Source organism: Acomys minous (assembly GCF_964271855.1).
Source record: "Acomys minous genome assembly, chromosome: 18".
NCBI lineage: Eukaryota > Metazoa > Chordata > Mammalia > Rodentia > Muridae > Acomys > Acomys minous.
The window spans coordinates 53,647,530-53,669,012 of NC_140501.1; the positions used below are offsets into that span (position 1 = coordinate 53,647,530).

General features: G+C 44.7%; 1 protein-coding gene across 1 annotated transcript in view; it reads left to right on the forward strand.

The window, feature by feature from the left end:
- Nucleotides 1–21,483, forward strand: part of ELP3 (elongator acetyltransferase complex subunit 3) — a 62,395-nt gene that overhangs the window by 3,890 nt on the left and 37,022 nt on the right. Inside the window, exons 3-7 of the mRNA XM_084767189.1 lie at nucleotides 3,248–3,386; nucleotides 5,810–5,880; nucleotides 6,511–6,574; nucleotides 7,919–7,987; nucleotides 10,844–10,998. Coding sequence (XP_084623315.1) covers nucleotides 3,248–3,386; nucleotides 5,810–5,880; nucleotides 6,511–6,574; nucleotides 7,919–7,987; nucleotides 10,844–10,998 — 498 coding nt within the window. The remainder of the gene's footprint in view (nucleotides 1–3,247; nucleotides 3,387–5,809; nucleotides 5,881–6,510; nucleotides 6,575–7,918; nucleotides 7,988–10,843; nucleotides 10,999–21,483) is intronic.

Genomic DNA, 21,483 nt, shown 5'->3' on the forward strand with positions numbered 1-21,483 from the left:
AATATCTAGTCTCTTTAAAAATCCAAAATCCCTTTTTAAAAGTTCAAAGTCTCTCAACTGCGGGCTCCTGTAAAAAAAAAAAATCAAAATTGAGTTAAATATTTTCTTATTTCTAGAGGGAAGAACCAGGGCACAGTCACCAAAATTCCCACAGTTTAAATAATTCAATGTCTAATACCTAGGATTCTCTCACTGTCTTCTGGGCTCCTCCAAGGAGCTTGGGCCGCTTCTCTGGCCCTGCTCTCTCCAGCACACACAGCTTGTCTTTTAGGCCCCTACTGGCCCCACTCCACAGCGGCTGCTGTTCTTGTGGTCCCCCCACGGTACTGGCTCCTCCACAGTGTTGGGGTGTTCTACTGCAGCTAGGCTGCACTTTCACCAGTAGCCTCTCCTGAGCTCTCATCAGTGTGCCACGCCATGCTTCTTCTAAGCATCATCCCTTCAATCCTGGGGCTTCCCTCCAGGAGCACCCTCACCAGTGCCTCTCCTAGCCTCTCACCGTGCCAAGCCTGTGCTTCCCATGACTCCTTCATGGCTTTAAAACCAGTGCTCCTTGGGAGACAGATGACTAGGTTTGGCTGCCAGCACAAGGTACAGCCTTGACCACCTCTGAACACAGTTGTCACACGATAACTCTGTGGAAGATTTCACCTCAGCGATGCCAGCCTCTTCGTAATCACAGCCGGTGCTTGGTTCCAGCTGACCAGGCACCAAAGATTCTTCACACAAAAGGTCCCTCTGAAAGTTCACAGGCCAGGACTGCATCGCCTGCATTTCTCTCAACAGTCTTATCTTTTAAGCTCCTATGGACCATGTCATTGGTTCAGTGACTTCTCTTGGCCAAAGTCCCAAAGCCCTTTCACAATCCTCCCCAGAATACCATGGCCAGGTCTGTCACAGCACTACTCCACTATCCTGTGTCAGTTTTCCTGAGCTTGAGTTACTGTTGCTATGATGAAACACCATGACCAAAAGCAATTTATGGAGGAAAGAGTTTGTTTCGTCTTACAACTCTCAAGTCACACTCTGTCACTGAAGGACGTCAAGGCAGGAACTTACAGCAGGAAGCAGGGCTGAGGCAGAGGCTGTGGAGAGGTGCTGCTTACTAGCTTGCTCCCCTGCTCAGCCTGCTTGCTTACAGAGCCCAGGGCCACCAGCCCGGGGTGGCCCCACTTACAATGGCCTGTGTTCTCGCTCATCAGTCACTAATTAAGACAACGCTCTACAGGCTGGCCTACAGCCCGATCTTATGGAGACATTTTCTCAACTGGGGTTTCCGACTCTCAGATGACTCTAGCCTGCGCCAAATTGACATAAAATCTCAAGGGCCTGGCAAGGTGGTCTAGTAGGTAAAAAATGTAGTGGATGGAGAAAGCCAGTTCCCAAAACCTGTCCTCTGACCTCTACACTGCCACACTGGCACATGCTCATAGGCAAGTGCACATGTGTTTAAACAAAACCTACAATGTGGGTAGGTACTGTTGTCACCCTCCGCTGACTGATGGGTGATCCGAAAGTAGGCAGATAAGGAAGTCGTCCAGGAGTGAGTAGTCATCGGCAGAATAGGGGTTTGGGATCTCCAAAGTCCATTTCTTCTTTGCCCCATCATGTCACACCCCCCTTCTTTCCTCCTGTCCCCTTGGACGCACCTCTCTGCCAGCAGCACTCTCTCTGGTGTCTAATTCAATCCTAGCCGTCTCGGCTGTGGAACCTCTTCTACACATTCGTGTTCGCCTTGGTCTTTGTCACTCCTCAGACGAGTGGTCTGTCATCTCTGCCTCCTATCTCCTAACTGCATTTGCTATACATATTCAGAGAGAAAGGATTCTCCACTGCTGTCATGTAGTCACCACGTTCCTGACCTTGTAGACCCGGTTCTGTTTCTCTGGATGCCTGTACCTGACCCTTTCATTGACATTGTGCTTAAACAAATGCGGAAAGCATTTGCAAAAGGAGTAAGTGAGTCAGCAATTGTCCTTTTAACTACGAAAGCGGTGTTTTCTATAGCTTTTCCAACAATGTCTTACAGCCACATCCCTGTGTCTGTACTGCTTTCCTAAGGCCTGAGTGCTTTCCTCCCCAGCACATGTTAAAATCCTTCCTACATTCTGCAAGCATCCCGTGTGTGTGTGTGTGTGTGTGTGTGTGTCTGTCTGTCTGTCTGTCAGGGGTGGGAGGGCTTACCCACAACATATCACATGAAAGGACTGTGCCTCATACCTGACACACTACATATGTAGCCTGCACATGCCAGCTATTTAGTTAACATGTGTTGAGAACGATGTGAGCAACCCACAGATATCTCTGAGTGGGCTAACTAGAAGACAGTCTGACCAGAAGGATTTGGCTAGAGGGCACAGAGAAAGGGAGAGCTGTTCACATCATAGAGAAATTAAAGGAATAAGGTGGGCATGGTGACACGCCTGGAGGCTCACCACTCAGGTGTAGAGACAGGAGGATTTTGAGTCCAAAGCTAACCTGTGTACAGCAAGATAGAAGTGGGGGAGGGGGTTAGGAATTAAAGTCATTACTCGTGTGAAGGATACTCTCGGGCTACAGATAGAGTTACAGTCAGGAAGTGACATGTGTTTTGTTTTGTAATAGCTAAGGTAGACTCTAGGATTTGTATTCTGGGTTTTGATTTGTTGTTGGGTTTGTATAGAATATTTTATCAAAGAAAGTAGTTCTTGACTAGGGTGATTTCTTCTCAGGAAACAGGTGACAATGTCTAGACAGAACACGTAGTCCCAAATGTCAATATGAGGCCGAGAAGAGGTAAGAGTCAGAGTAGGTCTTTTTTTTTTTCTTTTTTTCTTTTTGGTTTTTTGAGATAGGGTTTCTCTGTGTAGCCTTGGCTGTCCTGGACTCGCTTTGTAGACCAGGCTGGCCTTGAACTCACAGAGATATGCCTGCCTCTGCGTCCCCAAGTGCTGAGATTACAGGTGTGTGCCACTGTCCCCTGCTCAAAGTAGTTCTTTAGGATGGGAGCTGGGGTGCAGTTTGGAACGAGCCCCTCACTGTGCCACATCCATGTCCCCATCCATAGACCTGGTTAACTTCCTGGTGTTTGCTTACTGACAGATTTCACCCTTTATTTCCTTACTATTCGTAGATTGTCACACACTCTTGCCACCTGGTGCAGGAGTAGAGGATTGGCTGGTGTTGGTGATAAGGAGTACACATTATCCTTTCATAGCTTTGGCCAGAAATGCTGTGATGGTATTAATGTTAAATGCTTTGCTTTCAGGGTGAAAACCAGGACAGCTGCCAAGTATGGCCTTTCGTCCCAGCCCCGCCTGGTGGACATCATTGCTGCGGTGCCCTCTCACTATCGGAAGGTCTTGGTTCCCAAGTTAAAGGCAAAACCCATCAGGACTGCCAGCGGGGTGAGTGAGTGAACTAGTGAGGGAGGTAGTGAGGCAGGAGATGGAGGTGGACGCAGCCTCCTAAAGTCTCTCGTGTCCTATGCTTGAATGAAGGGAGTGCACTCGATGCTGAGAGGGCAAAGGGACAGCCAGCGAGTGTCCCTAAAGACTGAGCCGTGGTCACTTACACCATGGTAGATGTTGTTGGCCTTCCTATGCTGAATGCTTCCAGTTGGTTCTCCTGAAAGGCATGTAGCAGTGCAGGGTAGTTTCATAGTGATGACTGTGGAGCTAATCTCCCAGCAGGGACACTGTGGGTGTGCAGAGACAGGGATCACCTCAGCAAAAGAAAAAAGTGAAGCCCCCGCAGAATACGTGGCCATTTCCTGACCTCTGAGTATGCTTATATGATCAGCAAGGGTCAGCCATAGAGGGTGCTGGGCGCAGGAAGGAATGGGAAGAGGGCACGGGGAAGAGAGGCACGAAGGACAGGGCATGGGCATGGGAGGGCAGTGGGCTGGCAGGGACTGAGGGTTCATCTGGCCAGTGATTTTCTTTATGAGACAGCCTCACTGCATGGCCTGTGCGGCCTTGAACTCGCACTGTATCAGCTTTCTGCATGCTGAGTTCATTTGAGAAAACCATGGACATTTGTTAAGGATTGGCTTGTAAACAGTCACACACAACTGGCAAAGAAACCACTTCAGGTGCCTGTGCAGGGTGACAATGTGTGCTGGGTAGATTTCAGAAAGTTATTCTAGACATGGCATGCAAGTAGTTTAAAAGCATAAGACCATGTTGGGTGCCCTGGTTCTGATCTCTGGGAAGCAAAGGCTGAGTGTGAGTGGCCCGGGAAAATGGGCAGGGCCAGGGTGCCAGCGTTGAAGTCCATATGTGTTTGCTCTGCTGTCTGGATCAGATGTGGTATTTCTAGTGCTTGTCTTGGCTACTTTCATGGCCCTATTTCCTGGATTCTGATACTTGTGGACAATTGAATTTCACAGTTTATACATACAGTGTGCTGCCAACTAACATGTACTTACACCACATACAAAAACTTAAAAAACAAAAACTGAAACGCAGGATTTTTTTTTTTTTTAAGATTTATTTTTTATTATATATAGTGCTCTGTCTGCATGTACACCTGCAGGCCAGAAGAGGGCATCAGATCTCATTATAGATGCTTTGGAGCCACCATGTGGTTGCTGGGAATTGAACTCAGGACCTTTGGAAGAGCAGGCAGTGCTCTTATCCTCTGAGCTATGTCTCTAGCCCCGAAACGCAGGAATTTTTACATATATACCCTGCTGCCATCTAGTACCACCTGCTGTTTCAATGATGGCTCAGTTTAGAATCATTGCTCACCTGGTTGCCATGGCTCCTCAGACCATGCCTGTCCTGTCTTTCCTTGATTTCTTTACCTCTACACTGAAGAGTGTCAGCTGGTCATATCCTAGCATGTTTTTCCCTTTGGTTTGACAAATGTTTCTGCACAAGTGGAGCCAGGTCATGCCTCTGACGATCTACAGTGTGTGTGTGTGTGTGTGTGTGTGTGTGTGTGTGTGTGTGTGTGTGTGTGTGTTTCCATAAACACATTTTCATCTGTTTTGAGTGTCTCGATCTGTGGACATCTGTATTGGAGAGCTGTTCCTCCAGTTCCTCCAGCCCTGGGCTTCGTCTGCTTCTCTGTATCCACCTGTACAACTTCCTCTTTCTCTGTCCATAAGAAATCCAGCTGATGTTAGCCTTAGTGTGGCTCTGCCTGCTCACCTACCTCCTGTGTTAGTATCTTTATAGGCTTAATGTCTCTGCTACCAGTCCTTTTCTCAAGCAAGCACGTTCCCACCCAGAAAGATTCTGTCAGGCACTCTGAAATTTTGCACATAAACTCTCAGTCTGGTCGCTGACTTCCTGCTTCTCGCTGTAGATGTTGAAATCTAAGGTATCTGTGGAATTTGAATAATAACAATTAGGATTATTTATGATATTATATAAAGTGATTTTTGTACACTATTTTAGCAAAATAATCAGTGAGGGTAAGAATTATAATGACCTTAAAAATCAGTTCCCAGGGCTGGGCTTGTAGCTCAGTGGTGCAGTGCTCAAGCCCCTGGGTGCAATGTCCAGCACCACATATTAGTAATAATAGTTCCTTATTTCATATTTACTGTAAAACCTAATATAACACTCATAGCAATGCACATAAACATTTAAACTATTATCAGTGTGAAAGCACACAGCTTTAGGGTACAGCACCGTCAGTATCTTGAGGGAGATGCTCAGGTTTCTTTTCAGGTCCCATCCATCAATCTTCCCCCCTTTTTATTCCTGTGAAGACCTTTATGTGCCGCTCAGATTGCCTTCCTCCTCCTCACTCATAGGCATAAGCACTCTGTTTTGTTAGTTTTCAATGGTAGCTTTTGAAATTGATCTTTCTCTTTTAGATTGCTGTTGTGGCTGTGATGTGCAAACCCCACAGATGTCCACACATCAGTTTTACAGGGAACATATGCGTGTAAGTATGATTTTGATCAGTTGGTAAATTCCCTAATGCCTTGGTTAGTACAGGCTGATGGTAGTTAAAACTTTGAACCGACTCGTAGGTCAGCCTCTAAACCAGCAGCTTGGGTAAGGCGGGTCAGCTTTGAAAGTGGAACAGACAGTGCTGTGGAGCTGATATACTCGTAGGTTATGAACTTGGGACAGTGAACACCGGCTAGCTGGGTAAATTAAACATGGAAATGTAAACTCCCGCAATTCTAGCATTAAATTCAAAATGAATTTGCACCAGAAAAATATCAAAAGTTTAAAAGTTATTCTTATAATTAGCTTTTAAATTTCTCTAATTGAGGACTCATGGATGCAAATGTGTGACAGGGGTGGGGGGATTTAATAGGAGGGAAATTTTCCTGAGTAAAGAAAGTATAAGCTCAGGAAAGCACAGACTCATCTGGACTGGAGAGCTGGGCTCCCATAGCAAGCCTGTAAAGAGCTGTGACTGCTGCGTTCTGGACATGAGTGTTGTCACCTCCTTCCGTCCTTGTTCGTCTGCTGTTTTGGCTTGGTAGCGAGGCTGCTTTGATAGCAGGGTTTTCTGTTGAACTGAGCTCTTCATCTGCCCTCCCTGTTCTGTCATTGTGTCCAGATACTGCCCAGGAGGACCCGACTCAGATTTTGAGTACTCAACCCAGTCTTACACGGGCTATGAGGTAAAGCCGTCGACTTGGTCCTGACAGAGTGCTATGATCCAGAGTGTGGCGTGACAAGTACCAACATTGTTATAAGTGTGGCCTTCTATTCCTGACTAGGAAAGCTTTTTGCCAAATATTCGCACTGTCTTCAGTGCTGTCAAGTCACCAGGGAGATGCTGACGTTTCCTAACCGTTATTTCTAACTGCTGTCCCAAGTGCTTTGCCACTGCAAACCTTACAGCAGCATTGGAAGGTAGCTACTCTGGGTATCTCAGTTTTATGGTGAGGGATTTGGAGCATGAGGCTTAAAGGGCCAACAGGAAGACACAGCTGTTCTGACCCGTGTTTTCCATGATCCAAATTTTTTCCCTTTTTACATATTAAGTAATGTGTCAAAATACTGTTTTACACTTTGCCACACATTTATTTTTATATGTGCTTGTGTGTGTGTGTGTGTGTGTGTGTGTTTCCCCCAAACATGACTCGCTGTAACTCAGATTGGCTGCAACTTTTTGATAGTCTTCCCGTCTCAACCTCCCAAGCCCTAGAATTGTGGCTTTTTAGGTCTGACCAATAGGATTGGATAATTATCAGAGAGCTCATCTCTGGAGAAACGGGTTCTTTGCTCAGCACCATTGACTGCCTGTAGCTCATTCTCCAGGGGTGGGGCCTTCAGGAGCTCCCTGCTCTATGTCGGCATGTCAGCTGCTGTTGTCCTTGTGCAGGTCTTGTTTAGACAGCCATTTGTTGGGATCCCTGTTGTGTCTAGAAGACGCTGTCTGGTCCCTGAACCTTGGGTATAGAGGCTGTGCTGGAGATGGATTAGTTGGACATTCCACCGTCACATGCTCTGTGTCCGACCAGCTGTGGATCTCTATAATAGTCTCCACCTGCTGGGGAAAAAAAATCATTAAAGAACCTTTTATGCTAAGAAACTGCTCGGATTGGTGTAGAGTGTCCATTCCACTGGGTGACAGTGCATGGTACACAGACCATTCACTGAGCCATTAGAAACAGTGTTAATTTAGGGCCTTGGGCAAAGATCACCTTGCTACATGACTCTCTTGCATATGTGTGCCCATCTGTGTGTGTGCACCTACACTTGGATGCTGTCACATTTCCATAAGTGAATGTGACCCAGGAAGAGAAGAGGCCCTGCTGTTGAGGTACCCTGTGGGAGGGGGACTAGCCAGGCGCTCTGAGCCTTGCTAAGACTGAGAAGAAAGGTAGGACATAAGGTGTGGTTTTAGTGTTCAAACCCTAGGGTATTTAATTTTAGTACAACCCTTCATTGTTTCATATTCTTTTTTCCCCTCTTTTCTGGTATGGCTATAACACAATTTTTTTTCCTTATTTACTTAGCCAACTTCCATGCGAGCAATCCGTGCTAGATATGACCCTTATCTGCAGACGAGACACCGCATAGAGCAGGTAAAGAGGCTTCTTAAATTGGTTTTTGTATATTCAGGGGGAGGTAATCCCCCTCAGGAACAGTCATAGGGGAGGGGAATAAGGGGAAAATGGGAGGGAGGGAAGAATGGGAGGATACAAGGGATGGGATAACCATTGAGATGTAACAAGATAAATTAATAAAAAATAAAATAAAATAAATTTTTAAAAAATTGGTTTTTGTGCTTCAAAGCTGGTGCTGTTGCTTGATTGGGAGTCATTGTGAGGTAAGACAAGAAGAGCTTGGCTTTATGCTCATCTGAAGGAGAGACTTACAGCGCTATGTGTGGTCAGACTTACACTGCTTAAGAACTGCTGCCTCCTTTCAGTTTGAAGGAAGGCACTTATAAAAGTGTGTAAAAGTTCTTTAACCATCAGCAAGGGGTTGAACTTTAGCTTCTAGAGCCAGATTAGGAAGTATTTCAGCAGGCTTTCCCTGTGAGAGCGGGGAATTTACAGAGAAGTGGTGTGAGCAGTCCATTGGAGCTGGTGGACTTGCTCTGTATCATGACTGTGGTGGTGCGTAACTCCATCAAAGCCCCCAGTTGTGCCTTAAAGGGGGTGAATTTTATTGCATATAAGTTATACATTAATGTAGCTGGTTAAACTCTAGTACTGTGCTGGTGGCCTTGAACTTCCTGAGGTAGCTAAACATACTTTGTAAGGGTTAAAATGTAAGCACCATTGTAGTTGTTACAATCATTAACATGGAGAGACAAATGAAGCCCTAAAATAGAAAGGAGTGTGTAACACAAGTTGCTTCTGGGTTTGTGTGACTGTTGATTATTGAACATGACCCAGTTCTAATGTTCCAAGCAGGTGTAGGGCATGGGTGTCAGCATTGTCGGTGTTGGTCAGCGGGCCACACCTGGGGAGCCCACAGAGCTTGGGAAACTATGTTCTGAAGGGATTTTGACTTCATCTTTGATTTTAGGCATGATTTTTGCCAATCATGTCTAATTTTATTAATACTTGAAACAGCGAGAATTACAAGTGCTCTGATGTTTATTGTATGTTTAAGATTAAAAATGAAAAGTATACATACATATGTATATACATATATATAGTAGATACCTTTTATATATACATATATATTCAGTGTGTCTCCTTATTGCTAGTAAAGAACATTCTTCTCAAAGGTAACATTTAATAAGATTTTGTCTTTCAGTGAAAAGGTGATATCATTACTGAAAATTAAATAACAGCAGATTCCAATCCCATACATATTCAAAGATGGAATATTGGCATATAAGAATGTTTCCCACATGCACTTGGTTCAGTTGAAATGAGACAGATTATAACACGTGAGGGAAGAGTCAGCTCTTATTAGCTGTATACTTCATCAGTCTAATTCACAAAGTCTCTAGAGGAACAAGCCTGTGCAACATTTCTGTGGATGGTGTAATTGTGTGGTCTTCAAAACACAAAGTGAGGCATGCTCTTTGACTCACTTAAGATGTGTACTAGTTGGGATTCTCTAGAGGAACAAAACATATATATATAGAAAGGAGGTTTATTAGAATGGCTTTCAGGCTGTGGCCCAGCTAATCCAACAATAGCTGCCTCGCAATGGAAGGTCCAGGGTCCAGGGTTCAGTATAGGCTGAAGTCCTGAAGATGTGGGCTCTAATGCCGGGGAAGGAATGGACTTGGCAGTGAAGGGGAGAGGGCACTTCCCCCTTCCATGTCCTTTATACAGGTTGCCAGCAGAAGGCGTGGCCCAGAGAAAAGATCTAGATTACTTCATTTACTTCAGATGATTTAATTGAGAAAACAATCCATCCCTTACAGATGCACCCAGGCATTTGCGCTTTAGTTAATTCTAGATGTCATCAAGTTGACAACCAAGAACAGCCATCACAGGATGGAAAACTATTTCAACAGGAGTGAAGTATTTTGTTTACTAAACATTTTTAGAGATCCTAGGTTTAGGCAGTCACATAGAATAACGGTTCTTCTCTAACTGTAAGTGCAGTACAGCCACGGGGGAGCTTAGTGACACGGGGGGCTCTGCCTCAGCACATGGGGATGGGGATCAGCACGTAGTCCTAGCAGGAGGGTTTGTATATTCTTCAGGACATACACATGCTCAGTTAGGTGCACAGACACACAGTAGCCGTAGTGGCTATTTGCTACTTGCAGAAACAATTATTTTTAAAAGGTTCTATATAGACATTTATTATGTAATATATTCTAGTCCATTTGATGCTGGCTTCTTTATGCTTCTTACCATACAGCAAGAAATTTTCAAATTTGTTTTTAAAACTTAGAATCCTGCCTGTTGTAGTTGTCACAGTGGACAATTGGGCCATTCTGCCCTGTAGTAGGAGAGATGGGACATTTCATTTTGAGTCAGTCAGTTATGTACTTTGGTTTTCCAGAAGCAGCTTGAGGGCCTGTGCCCACAATAAGCCTTAAATTGCATCTTGAAGTCTCACTCAAATCTAGTATTTATCCCTGTGCATAAAGTACAGGTTATGTTTCAATCACAATTGTGTCTTTTTACTATGAAGTCTAACATAAATTATATGATCAATAAATATTTGCAGTATCTGATACAACATTATGCTGATTTTTAAAAATTATTATATTCTGTATTATCTTTCTGCTGTTAAATTCCTACTTAACTGTCAGAATTGAAGTCTGGCTTCTGGTTTAGTCTTAACTTTCATTCCCCCATTCTATCTGAGCAAGAATTATTTGTCTCTCAGGCATTTCTCTTTTTTAAGCATGGAATTATCAAAATGTATTTTATTTGTAAGCTGCTCATGAGACTATGGAGTGAAACGGGCTCCGCAGCACTAGAGTAATGCCTGATGGGCGTGTGTGCTTCTTCCAGCTAAAGCAGCTTGGCCACAGCGTGGATAAGGTGGAGTTCATCGTCATGGGTGGGACGTTCATGGCCCTTCCCGAAGATTACAGGGATTATTTCATCCGAAGTTTACACGATGCTCTATCAGGCCACACTTCAAACAATATTTACGATTCCATCAAGTAAGAAACCCGACTTCTCGCTTTCTGAGGGGATTGCCTTTTTGTTCATCCTCCTAACAGCCGCTTGTGGAGATTTGATCTGTTCCGTGAATATATTCTGAATTTCTTGTTCTCTCTCTCTCTCTCTCTCTCTCTCTCTCTCTCTCTCTCTCTCTCTCTCTCTCGTTCTCTCTCTCTCTCTCTCTCTGTGTGTGTGTGTGTGTGTTAAAGGATTATTTTCACTGAGCTAATCTTTTAAAAAGAAACAAGCATGTTCCATTGACCTAGTCATCTTTATAATTTATAGAGTCACTTGTCCATAGAGCTTTTCAGACTCAGGCTGATCTGAGTTATACAAACTCACACTAGTTTAAATTGACCTATTTGAGTTTCAGTCCACCCACAAAGAGGACATCATAGCCTTCCTTTTTTCTTTCTTTCTTTCTTTCTTTCTTTCTTTCTTTCTTTCTTTCTTTCTTTCTTTCAATATTAGTGTAAGAGAGACACAGAGAGGGAGAGGGCACCACATGCCATGGTGCACTTGTGAAGGTCAGAGGACACGTTTTGGGAGTCAGTTGTCTCCCTCCACTGTGGGTTGCTGGGATTGACCTCAGGTTGTCAGCTTGCATGGCGAACACCTTTACCCACTGAGCCACTTTGCCAGCCCAGGTCTGCGTGTTCTTTGTCAGAAGCATCTCACTGCTATAAAAATCATTGGGATAAATAACTGTTGCTTAAGTACTAATTTATTAGATACTTAACTATGAAGTAATTGCTGTTTGGGAATGGTCCTTGTCTTAGTCTGTTTGCACTGCAAGAACAGAATACCTGAGCCTGGGTAATTTGTAATGAACAGCAATGTGCATGCAGTCTTATGTTTCTGGAGGTTGGGAAGTACAGTATCAGCATTTGGCAATACTGTATTACGGGGCATAACCAGAGGGCATGTGACGAATGAGGGGGCCTGACTCACTTTCATAAGAGCATCATTCTACTTCTGAGGGCAGAGATCTCTGCCTGTCTACCTCTCAAAAGTCATTGCTCAATGCTGGTACATTGGCAGTTTTAGCATGGGGCTTGAAGGAGCAGTCACAGCTTACCACAATGGTGTTACGGTCCCACTGGATCCTGTCTGTCTTCATCACTGTTCTATTGTGTGAAGAGACACCATGAGCAAGGCAACTCGTATAAAAGAAAGCATTTGACTGGAGGCTGGCTTACAGTTTCAGAGGTTTAGTCCATTATCAGCGTCGCAGAGAGCATGGCAGCAGGCAGGAGTGGTGTTGGAGAAGCAGCTGAGAGCTACATCCTGATACATAAGCAGACTGGCACATGCTTTTAAATCTAAAACCCCATCCCTAGTGACACACCTCCTAAGCCTTCTAATCCTTTCAAACAGTTCCACTCCCTGTTGACCAAGGATTCAGATAGACGAGCCCTCTGAGCCTCCTTATCACCTTGGCTCAGACGAAGATGCTGGTGGCAGTGATGGAGAGCAGGCAGGTTAGGGGAATGAAGGCCAAGCATGACACCTGCATAGCTGGATGGGAATGCCATATGCTAAAATGAAAAAGCCATAGGGAAGCTTAGGTCTGAGGGAGAAAACTGAGAAGTTGACTTTGGCTTTGTTATGTTTGAAATGTCGGTGATGCATGTAGAGATGTCTGGTAGGGTCTAAAACAGCCAGTCGTGGCTGCAGGTACAGAATGGAGATGGTTTTCAGCCATAGCCTGTGGGAAAGATTAAGCTTTGTCACAGGTGGAAGCAGTCTTGGCTGGCTTTACCCTTGGGGCACCCCATGAATACCTTGTGATAAACTTAGTGGAGCCATCCTGGGCCTGGAATTCAGGAAGCAAACCTGGGAACTCCACCTGGTCTATTGTTTTCCCAATTGACCCTCAACGGGAGGAGGAGACCGCCCTTTCATGTGACTGAGGGAGGTGGGGAGGAGAGAACAACAAGTTCAGGCCAGGGGAGAGCACGTGGAGAGCAGCGACCAGGCCGGACCAGCACACGGGCCAGACAGACACCTAAGGACCTGTCCGTGGAACTGATACCGGAAGGTTCACTCTTTTGTCCCTTTAACCTTTTTTCCTTCTTGTGTATGCTAGTTGGGCTGTATAATAAAGTTTAATTGTTAAGAAACAGAGCCAACAATGGCCTCATGGAAGGATGATGTCACCTAGTGGGAGAGTTTTGCCTTTCCAGGTAGTGCTAAGACAAAAAGCAGTGATGAGAACAGTTCATACCTGTCGCGAGCAGAGAGTTTACACTCAGAATCCGGAACAAAAGAGTCAGGCCAAGAGCAAGTGGTACGATTTAGCAAGAGAGGTTTATTAGCAATACAAAGGCAACTACAACAAAAGGCAGCGGCTAAGGCTCCAAGGCCAAGCCACCAATACCATTTCATTACACTCTTAAAACTATCTTAATTCTAATAGGAGTAGCATTTAGTATCTTATAATATCAGTGTTCTGGGAGCTTATGCCATTAGGGTATACGACCTGATATTGCGAAGTTCTGTCGAACAGGTTCGCTGCTGCGACTTGAATCAGTTCTCGGGTTGTTATCTGACAGCATGTCTGTCCGCTCCGTCCGGGAGAGCGCCCATCGGCTGGTAGCATTTTAGGTAATCATGGTGACAGCGAGAGAGAGAGAGAGCTAGCGAGCGAAGAGGGCGAAGAGAGCGAAGAGCGAGAGAGCGAAGAGAAGAGCTGGCTGCTTCTTCTCAGGGTTTTTATACTTACTTTAACCTTACCCTCTCTAATTCACACATCTAGCTTTCTGCGGCACTCTTATCACCAACTTGCAGTCGTGGCTGCTCCTAGGTCAGAATTTACTACTAAGGTTTTATCTATCACTCACACATCTGGTCAGACGTCAGCTTTTTGGGCTGTCAGCTATTTTCTACGCTGGGCTTTGAAACAAGCCCTGACATGTCCTACACTGGGCTTTGAAACAAGCCCTGACATGTTTATTACAATACCATAGGGTCCCATCATTCATGTGCCCTTCCATGTCTGTCTGTGTGCTGTGCTCAGCATAGGCCAAGATCAGCACTGAGGAAGAAGAGCTGGGAATAAAGGTAGCCTACGCTTGCGGTGTGTACAGTGTACATTGTGACATTTGATTCAGCCCATACAGTAAGCCTTTGGTTACGTCTCTTTTACATATGAGGGCTCAGAGCCCAGCGAGGTGAAGCAGCTTGCCTACACTTAACACAGGCAGTTAATGGCAGGGTGCAAATAGAAACCCCAGGCAGCTTCCAGAGCCTGACCTTTGCTGTAACGACAGAAATGGCTAAGTGTATACGTGTAGGTGGGTCCTGCACATGTGTGTTCAGACTGTTGCTAGGAGTGCAGACTCTGGCTTCTCCTCTGTGAAGGGAAGGAGAGGGTCATCCAGATAGTTACAGGCATCTGCCTCTTAGACTTTTGTGTGGTGATAAGCAGTGTCAGGTGGACGTGAGGGAGCGTTCTCACCTGTAGCTAAAGCCCGAGTAACCCCTGGGGAGAACTTGGTCTACACTCCTGGAACTGAGGCCATGCCTTTGTGTGACCCTCCTTCCCCTCTTGCTTTCCCTTGGGCTTGTGAAATTGAAATAAAGGTTTTTCACAACTTTAAATGAAAGTGAAGGATGACTCGAAGGGCTGCATAAAGGCTTTATCCTTTGGAAGAATGTGGTGAGCAAGTACTTTTGTTTGACTGATAAGTGACAGGCAAATTGTCTCTTCCTGAATCTAGACTTTTGGGGGTGTGACTTGTTCCCACAGGAACTTCGGTACTAGAAATAGCATCTGTTTTTACTGTTCATTCAAAACCTTGATCATTCATGAATATGAGTCATGCCTGGTAAAGCCCTCAGTTTCCAAAGTTGAGAAGAGTCATGTGGTAACCCAGCTCACTACTCATCCTGAAGAGTCAGAGGGTACCTTATGTAAAGTAGGATTTGGGGGAAGCCTTCGGTAGTCCAAGGCTCTGAGACATTGTAATGGCAGCAGCAACTTGGGGTCCCAGATGAGCTCATTCACCTAAAAATCCTAGCATTGGTCTCTTCAGTAGCTCCCCTGTGAGTTTGTTCTGAGCTTTTCATGTAGAGTTTGAGCCTTGGTCATTTATAGAACAGGCCAGCTGAGCAAATGGAGTTTCTGGGTGCAGTGCTTTGATGGCATCACCAGTCTTACCACAGTTAGGGTGCTGAGCGCTCATGGTATTTAACGTAAGTTGTCTATGTTTGTAGTAAAGGCAGGGTTTTATGTTAGAACTGACTCAGTTCACGATGTGTTTGTCTAAGAAGAAAGCCAGGGCCAGCGTGGGCTTGCTCCTGTTCTTTACCTCCAGAGGGCACTCTGCTTTTATCTTAGAAAAGTGTTTCTCTGGCTTGAGCCTTCCTTGCTGCAAATCTCATGAACCGCTCTTAGGAAGTAATAAAAATCCAGCCACCGCAACATGGCGCTCCATTCTGCAGCCCACTCAGCTGGTGTCTTGCTCTCTCCTGGTCTCTGTACTTTGTGAGGCAATATGAAAAATGCCAATTTGTAGGCTTTTGTTTGCTTCATACAACTCCCTATAATAAAGTGTTTAAGGGAAATTTTGTGTCATTTGAAGCAGTGGTTTCTGAACTCAATCAGAAAGAAAACTATTTTGAGATGCTGGCATCGGCATGCGTTAAAGAGCAGCGCAGGGAAACTGGCTGTGGCCTAATGTGGTCCTGTGGGTGCAGCGTGGCTGTTTTGTGAGAGGGTGTCTTCCGGAAGAGCCCACCACCCTCTGGTGGAAATGCTTCCTGATGGAGCCAGGGCAGACATTTCCCCTCAGCACACAGCCTTAGTGTTAGTGTTCATTTGCTCAGTGGGATAGGATGTTTTTCAAGGGTCTGTTTTAAACCAGGTTAACAATTCTTTGAGGTGGCCGGCAAGCAAGCCACCAGCATTGAAGGTTAAGCATCCTTAGGGCCACACTTGAATTAGTTCAGATGTCCTTCCTTGCTCTTCCTGTGTCTAACCCACATGGTTAAAGGTTTGAGCCTTTTCTGTTTGTTTGTTTGTTTGTTTGTTTGTTTGTTTGTTGTTTTCCTGAAAAGATTAGGATCAGACTTCAAACCACCCTGAGCCTGGTTATTACCAGTTAGTAGGAAGAAGTCCGTGAAAACTGCAGGCGGAAAGTGAAGGAGCAGAGGACTGCTCACAGACCACACAGGCCTGGCCCCCGCAGCAGCGGCTGGTGAATGGAGCCAGTGCTGATCATTCATCCCACAAGTGAGCTCGCCTGGGCCTTTTCAGGTCTCCAGAGAGTACCAATTACTGATGACTGTCATCCCATAAAACCATCACTTTGGAGAAAGACCACAGTGGGATCTGAGTCACCCATTCACCAGAGTGTGAATGTTGCCAGATAACTCAGAACAAGCTGTTAAAGGAGTTTTATTCCTTTTTAATCAGCTCTGCCCAGAAGCACTTTTGCATTCAGGGCTCCTTGGCTGTTTTCACGAGGTGCAATTTAAAAGGGTAGTTACCCATCAAGAAGCTATGAGTCACACCTTCTCCCTGTGGACTGTTAAACTCATTTCCGTTCCTTCCCCCTGTCCCCTCATCAGTGGCTTTAAATCCTCCAACTGTGTCCTTACACATCTTGGGAAAAGCTAGAATGCTAGGTAACGCTGGGTACCAGACCCCAAAGATAATTCCCTGCTCTTGCCTGGGCTGTGAAGGAGGCAAAAGCAGCCTGGAAGCAACTGGCTACCCTTATAGTCTTCCCGGCGTGCTTTGCCATGCATCGTATTAACTAGCATTCAGTTTGGTAGTTTTCCCTTGAAGGGAGTTTATATGTAGCAGAATGCACAGACTTAACATAGCCTTGATTTGTTTTGACAGACCTGTATAACAGAAACACTGTTAAGATTCGGAACATGGCAAGCTGTGGTGTAAGACCAACAGCCAGGAGGCAGAAGCAGGAGGATCTCAAATTTCAGGCCAACTTGGAACTCTTAGCAAGACCCCGTGAGAACAGATAAATAATGCAGAATATTTTTTTGTCACTAGAGTAATTTTACGCTCCTCCAGAAAATCCCCACCTTAACATCCCAGAATCGGCAACTCTTCTGGTATTTGGGGGGCAGGGGGCGGGCTTTTTTACCAGCCATAGATGAATTGTGCCCATGGTAAACCTCATATAAATGGAGCTGCTCCTCATCTGGTCTCCGGTGGAAGGCTTCTTTCACTGACCATTGCTTGAGGTTCACCAGTGATGTTGGGCGAGTCCATAGCTGTTCACTTTTAGTGCTAAGCAGTGTTCTGCTGGGTACGTGGACCGTACCAGTCAGTGGACACGGGCTGCTTGCAGTTTGAGCTGTTACGGGCAGATCTCTAACCATTTCTGTGCAAGTCATTTATGGTTAAATGTATATATTGCTTTTGGGTAGTAATGGGGATTGCTAGGTTTGTTAGTGTCTTATGAGAAACTGCCAGCCATTTTTCTGAAATGATTACGCTGTTTGCACTCCTACCACTGATGGGTGAGCACTTGCTTCTGCATCCGTACCAGTACATGCTGTTGTGGGTCCTTTTAATTTTAGCCCTTCTGGTGGGCGTGTAATGGCATCTATTGTAGTTCGAAATTGCATTTTCCTGATGACTAATGTCATTGAGCACTTGTGTATGCTTGTGCTGTTTGCTGTCTGGTTAGATTTCCTTTGTGAAGTGTTTAATCTTTTTTGTTGTTGTTGTTGTTGTTGTTGTTGTTGTTGTTGTTGTTGTTTTCTGGTCTGTTAACCTGTCCTTGATTTGAGAACCCTATGTGTACCTTGACTACTCACTCCATTGATGATCTCTCAGGGAACTGACCGAACTGAGTTTTCTTTCTTACCATTGCTTTGTGCTGTCACTAGTAAACCATCTCATGTTCCCAAGGCAGAAGGCTAGGCTCCTGTGTTGTCTTGTACTTAAACTTTCAGTCCTTCCAGTTAGCTCTCTGATCCCCCTTGGATTAGTTTTTATGTGTACTTGGTATGAATAGAAGCAAGAGTTGAGGTTTCTCTTTTTCCAGTATGGAAAGTGAATTGTTTCAGGATGATTTCTTTTAAAACTCCCCTTTCTCCTTTGGATTTTATCAATCCTATTAACCCAAAAGCATTAGATTAACCAATGCTTTGCTACCCATAAGCAATACATACATTTAACCATAAAAAGACTTGTACAGATATGGTTGGAGTTGGACTATACACATTAGCCACACAGTGTGATGCCTTTGGCAGGTTTTAGTTTGTAGCCCAGTGCCACACCGTTTTGATCACTGTAGCATTTTAGTGTGTCTTGAAGACAAATAATATACACCTTCCAAATCTGTAACTTATTTGCAAGATTTCTGTGGATAGTCTGAGCCCTTTGTACATATTTATAAAATCAGAATTAGTTAGCACTGGCTGGTTTATCTTACCATAGGGTTGGGATATTTTTAAATGGTCGCTGGGACACAAAGCTCTGGGAAGAGAGTTGCTGGTGTGGTCCGTCATGAACACAGCTTTCCTCCTCACTTATTTAGATCCCTAACTTTCCATTAGCAATCTTCCGTAAAGACACAGCTTTTCCTTTTTATGATTTATTTTTATTTTATGTGTATGTCTGTGTGCCTTTGTTTATATATGTGCATGTGTGTACGGGTGCCTACAGAAGCCAGAAGAGTATATTAAATCTTCTGAAACTGGATTAAGGGGTATTGGGAACTGAACACAGGTCCTCTGCAAGAGCAGTTTGTACTCTTAACTGCCGAGCCATATTTCTGGTCCCTGGCTTGTTCTTTTCTGGTGACTTAAGTAAGTTGTAGAACTTAACCACTATTTTTCTTTTCTAATATAACTATTCAAAGTGGTAAGTTTCTTTTTAGGCTTCTTTTTTTTTTAATGTGAGGGGGGACTCACTATGTAGACCAGGATGGCCTTGAACTCATAGAGCGACCCGCCCAGCTTCTAGGCATTTATTTATGCAGATATTATATTTATTTTATATTATTATTGTATTATATTTTAATTATTCAGTGTAAAGTATTCCATATTACCTTTCCTATTTCTTCTTCAGTTCTAGGGATTGTATGGAAATTGTTTAATTTCTGAATATCAGAACAGTGAGATTTTGTTTGATTTCTTACTGATTTCTGATTTTGTTTCATTTTGTTCAGAGTGCCTGTTCAGTTCAATTTTAGTTTTGTTTTTTGTTGTCTGTTTTTAATTTGTGGAATCTTGTCTTATAGCCAAGTCTGTGCTCCCTCTTGGTGAATATAGTATGTGTACTGGGAATGAAGTAAATTCTGATGTGTCTGATGCCTGGACAACTCAGAAGAGTGTGTGGGTTAGCCTTGCTCAGATGCCGTGTTTGTGAGCTGGCCCACACTGCAACACCAGACAGGGCAGCTTAGACAAAAAAAGTCTGCTGTCCTTACTCATGGTTTTGGAGGTTCCAGGCTGTTGTTTCAGCATATGATAGGAAGAATGTGGCAAAGCACACCTAGACCCAGCTGTTCAGGGGCAGCCCTCAGTGACCTCACAGGCTCCACCAGTCTCTTTATTTGATGTTAGCTCTGCCATATAGCCTCATGTGTTTACATAAATAAAAATAGTAACAAAAGAAAAGATAACAAAAAGGAAAAGGAGTAACATCTTAGTGTCTGGAAATGGAACTGGGTGTGGCCTGTTTCTATGGGGTGTGCCAAGGAGAACCAAGGGAAGCTACTGTGTGCCAAAGATGAAGTCCTGATAAGGATTTTTTTTAAGATGCCCAAAATCTTTCATTGAATACTTAAAAAGATGATATTTAACAAAACTTATTTTAGTGAGATGAAAAGCTGGAAGGGCTGGAAGCTTTACAGCCATACTTCAGCAGACAGAAGCCACTGTTGAGGACACCACTGTGAGCCTCAACCTGTGTATCTTTCATGTGATTTTGTGAACAGTGGATTTATTCTACACAGAAACTTATGATTATGGAGTCCTGTGGGGGAGGAGTGGGCAGAGTTGCCTATTTTGACAGTGTGTGCCTTTTAATTGCAGTATTTGGTGGTATTTATATTAGTTAATTAGTTTATATTGGTTAGATTCATGCCTGCTAGCTTAGTCACCCCCGTCGTACTTTAGTTCTTGCTAACCAAGACTGATCATTTCATTGTCTCTAATTCTGTCTTAAGAACGTCTTATGTGGAAATAGTAAGTTCCTGTGTATCTGAAGGGTAGAGGCACTTGGTGGGTGTGAAGTGGGCACCGTGGGATTGGCCTTCATTGAGTTTTCATACCAGGTTGGTCTTGGATTCCTGGCTAGCTCCTGCCTCAGCTTCCCAGGTAGCTTGGAGTAAGGTACACACACTTACGGCCTCTGTGCCTGGTGGACATCTGCCATCACTTTGCATGTCATCCGCTGAAGTGCATATTTGGTCTCTGCTTTAGTCTCCTTGGTATCATGAAATTGAAGCAGTGAGACTAAAATGTCCCCCAGGTGACCTGTCTCTGACATTTGTCACTTGAAGGCTTTTATCGGAGTCACGTTTACCCAGAAGGTGTGTTCGCGTTTTGTTTTTCACTTAGCTATCAGACTGTGCCATGGCAGGTTTTTGCGACTCTTGCATGCATTTAACCTGTAAGTTCCTGTGTGGGTCTGACACTAAAAGCATGGCTTCCCTCTGACTTCTTTCTGTTACTACTATGGAGCCCTTGGTCCCTCAGCTGTCTGGTCATGACTACGAAATGTAAAGAGTTTTTATCAGCTGTGGAAAGAATCAAAACCAAGAATGTGTCGCCAGGCTTGCTGACTAGTGTGATGGGACACCTGATTATCCTCCGAGCTCCAGTGTCACTAGCTCGGCTTCTCCTGGTAGTACTTATTTGAAAATCAAAGTTCTCGTTGCTTTTTCAGTTCTATTGGGCAGAGTGTTGCCTTTAGATCCTATTGATATAACCAGTCTCCAGAAAGCAATTAGACTGCGATCTCAGATGAGGCAGGCGCGTGCTCTCGGCCTGCTGGAGGGCTTTTCCGGCAGTGGTAGTAGTCTGTAGAAGGGCCTCTGTTCTGTGCCTCTGCTTCTGAGCGTTCAGCAGTAACCCCAGCCGTCAGCAGTCCATGCAAATCTAAATCAGTCCGAAGAACTTCAAAACTGTGGTTCGCTGGGGCCTGTGGATGATGGGACGTTTGTAGGTTGTGACTGATGGAAGTTAATCTCTCATCTCTGCGCCCTCGTTTATTCTGTTTGCTGTGAATGGATTGAGTTTGAGGTCCTGTAGCTCAGCTGTGAAGCAGCGCTGGGGTAAAGACTAGTATACTCCCCCACCCCGCCCCACCTCCCCGAGACAGGGCTTCTCTGTGTAGCCTTGCTTGTCCTGGACTCGCTCTGTAGACCAGGCTGGCCTCAAATCGCGGAGATCTGCCTGCCTCTGCCGTCCTGAGTGCTGGGATTACAGGCGTGCGCCACCATGCCCAACAAACCAGTATATTTTTTAGTTGGTATGGAATCGGATCTTGTGCAAGT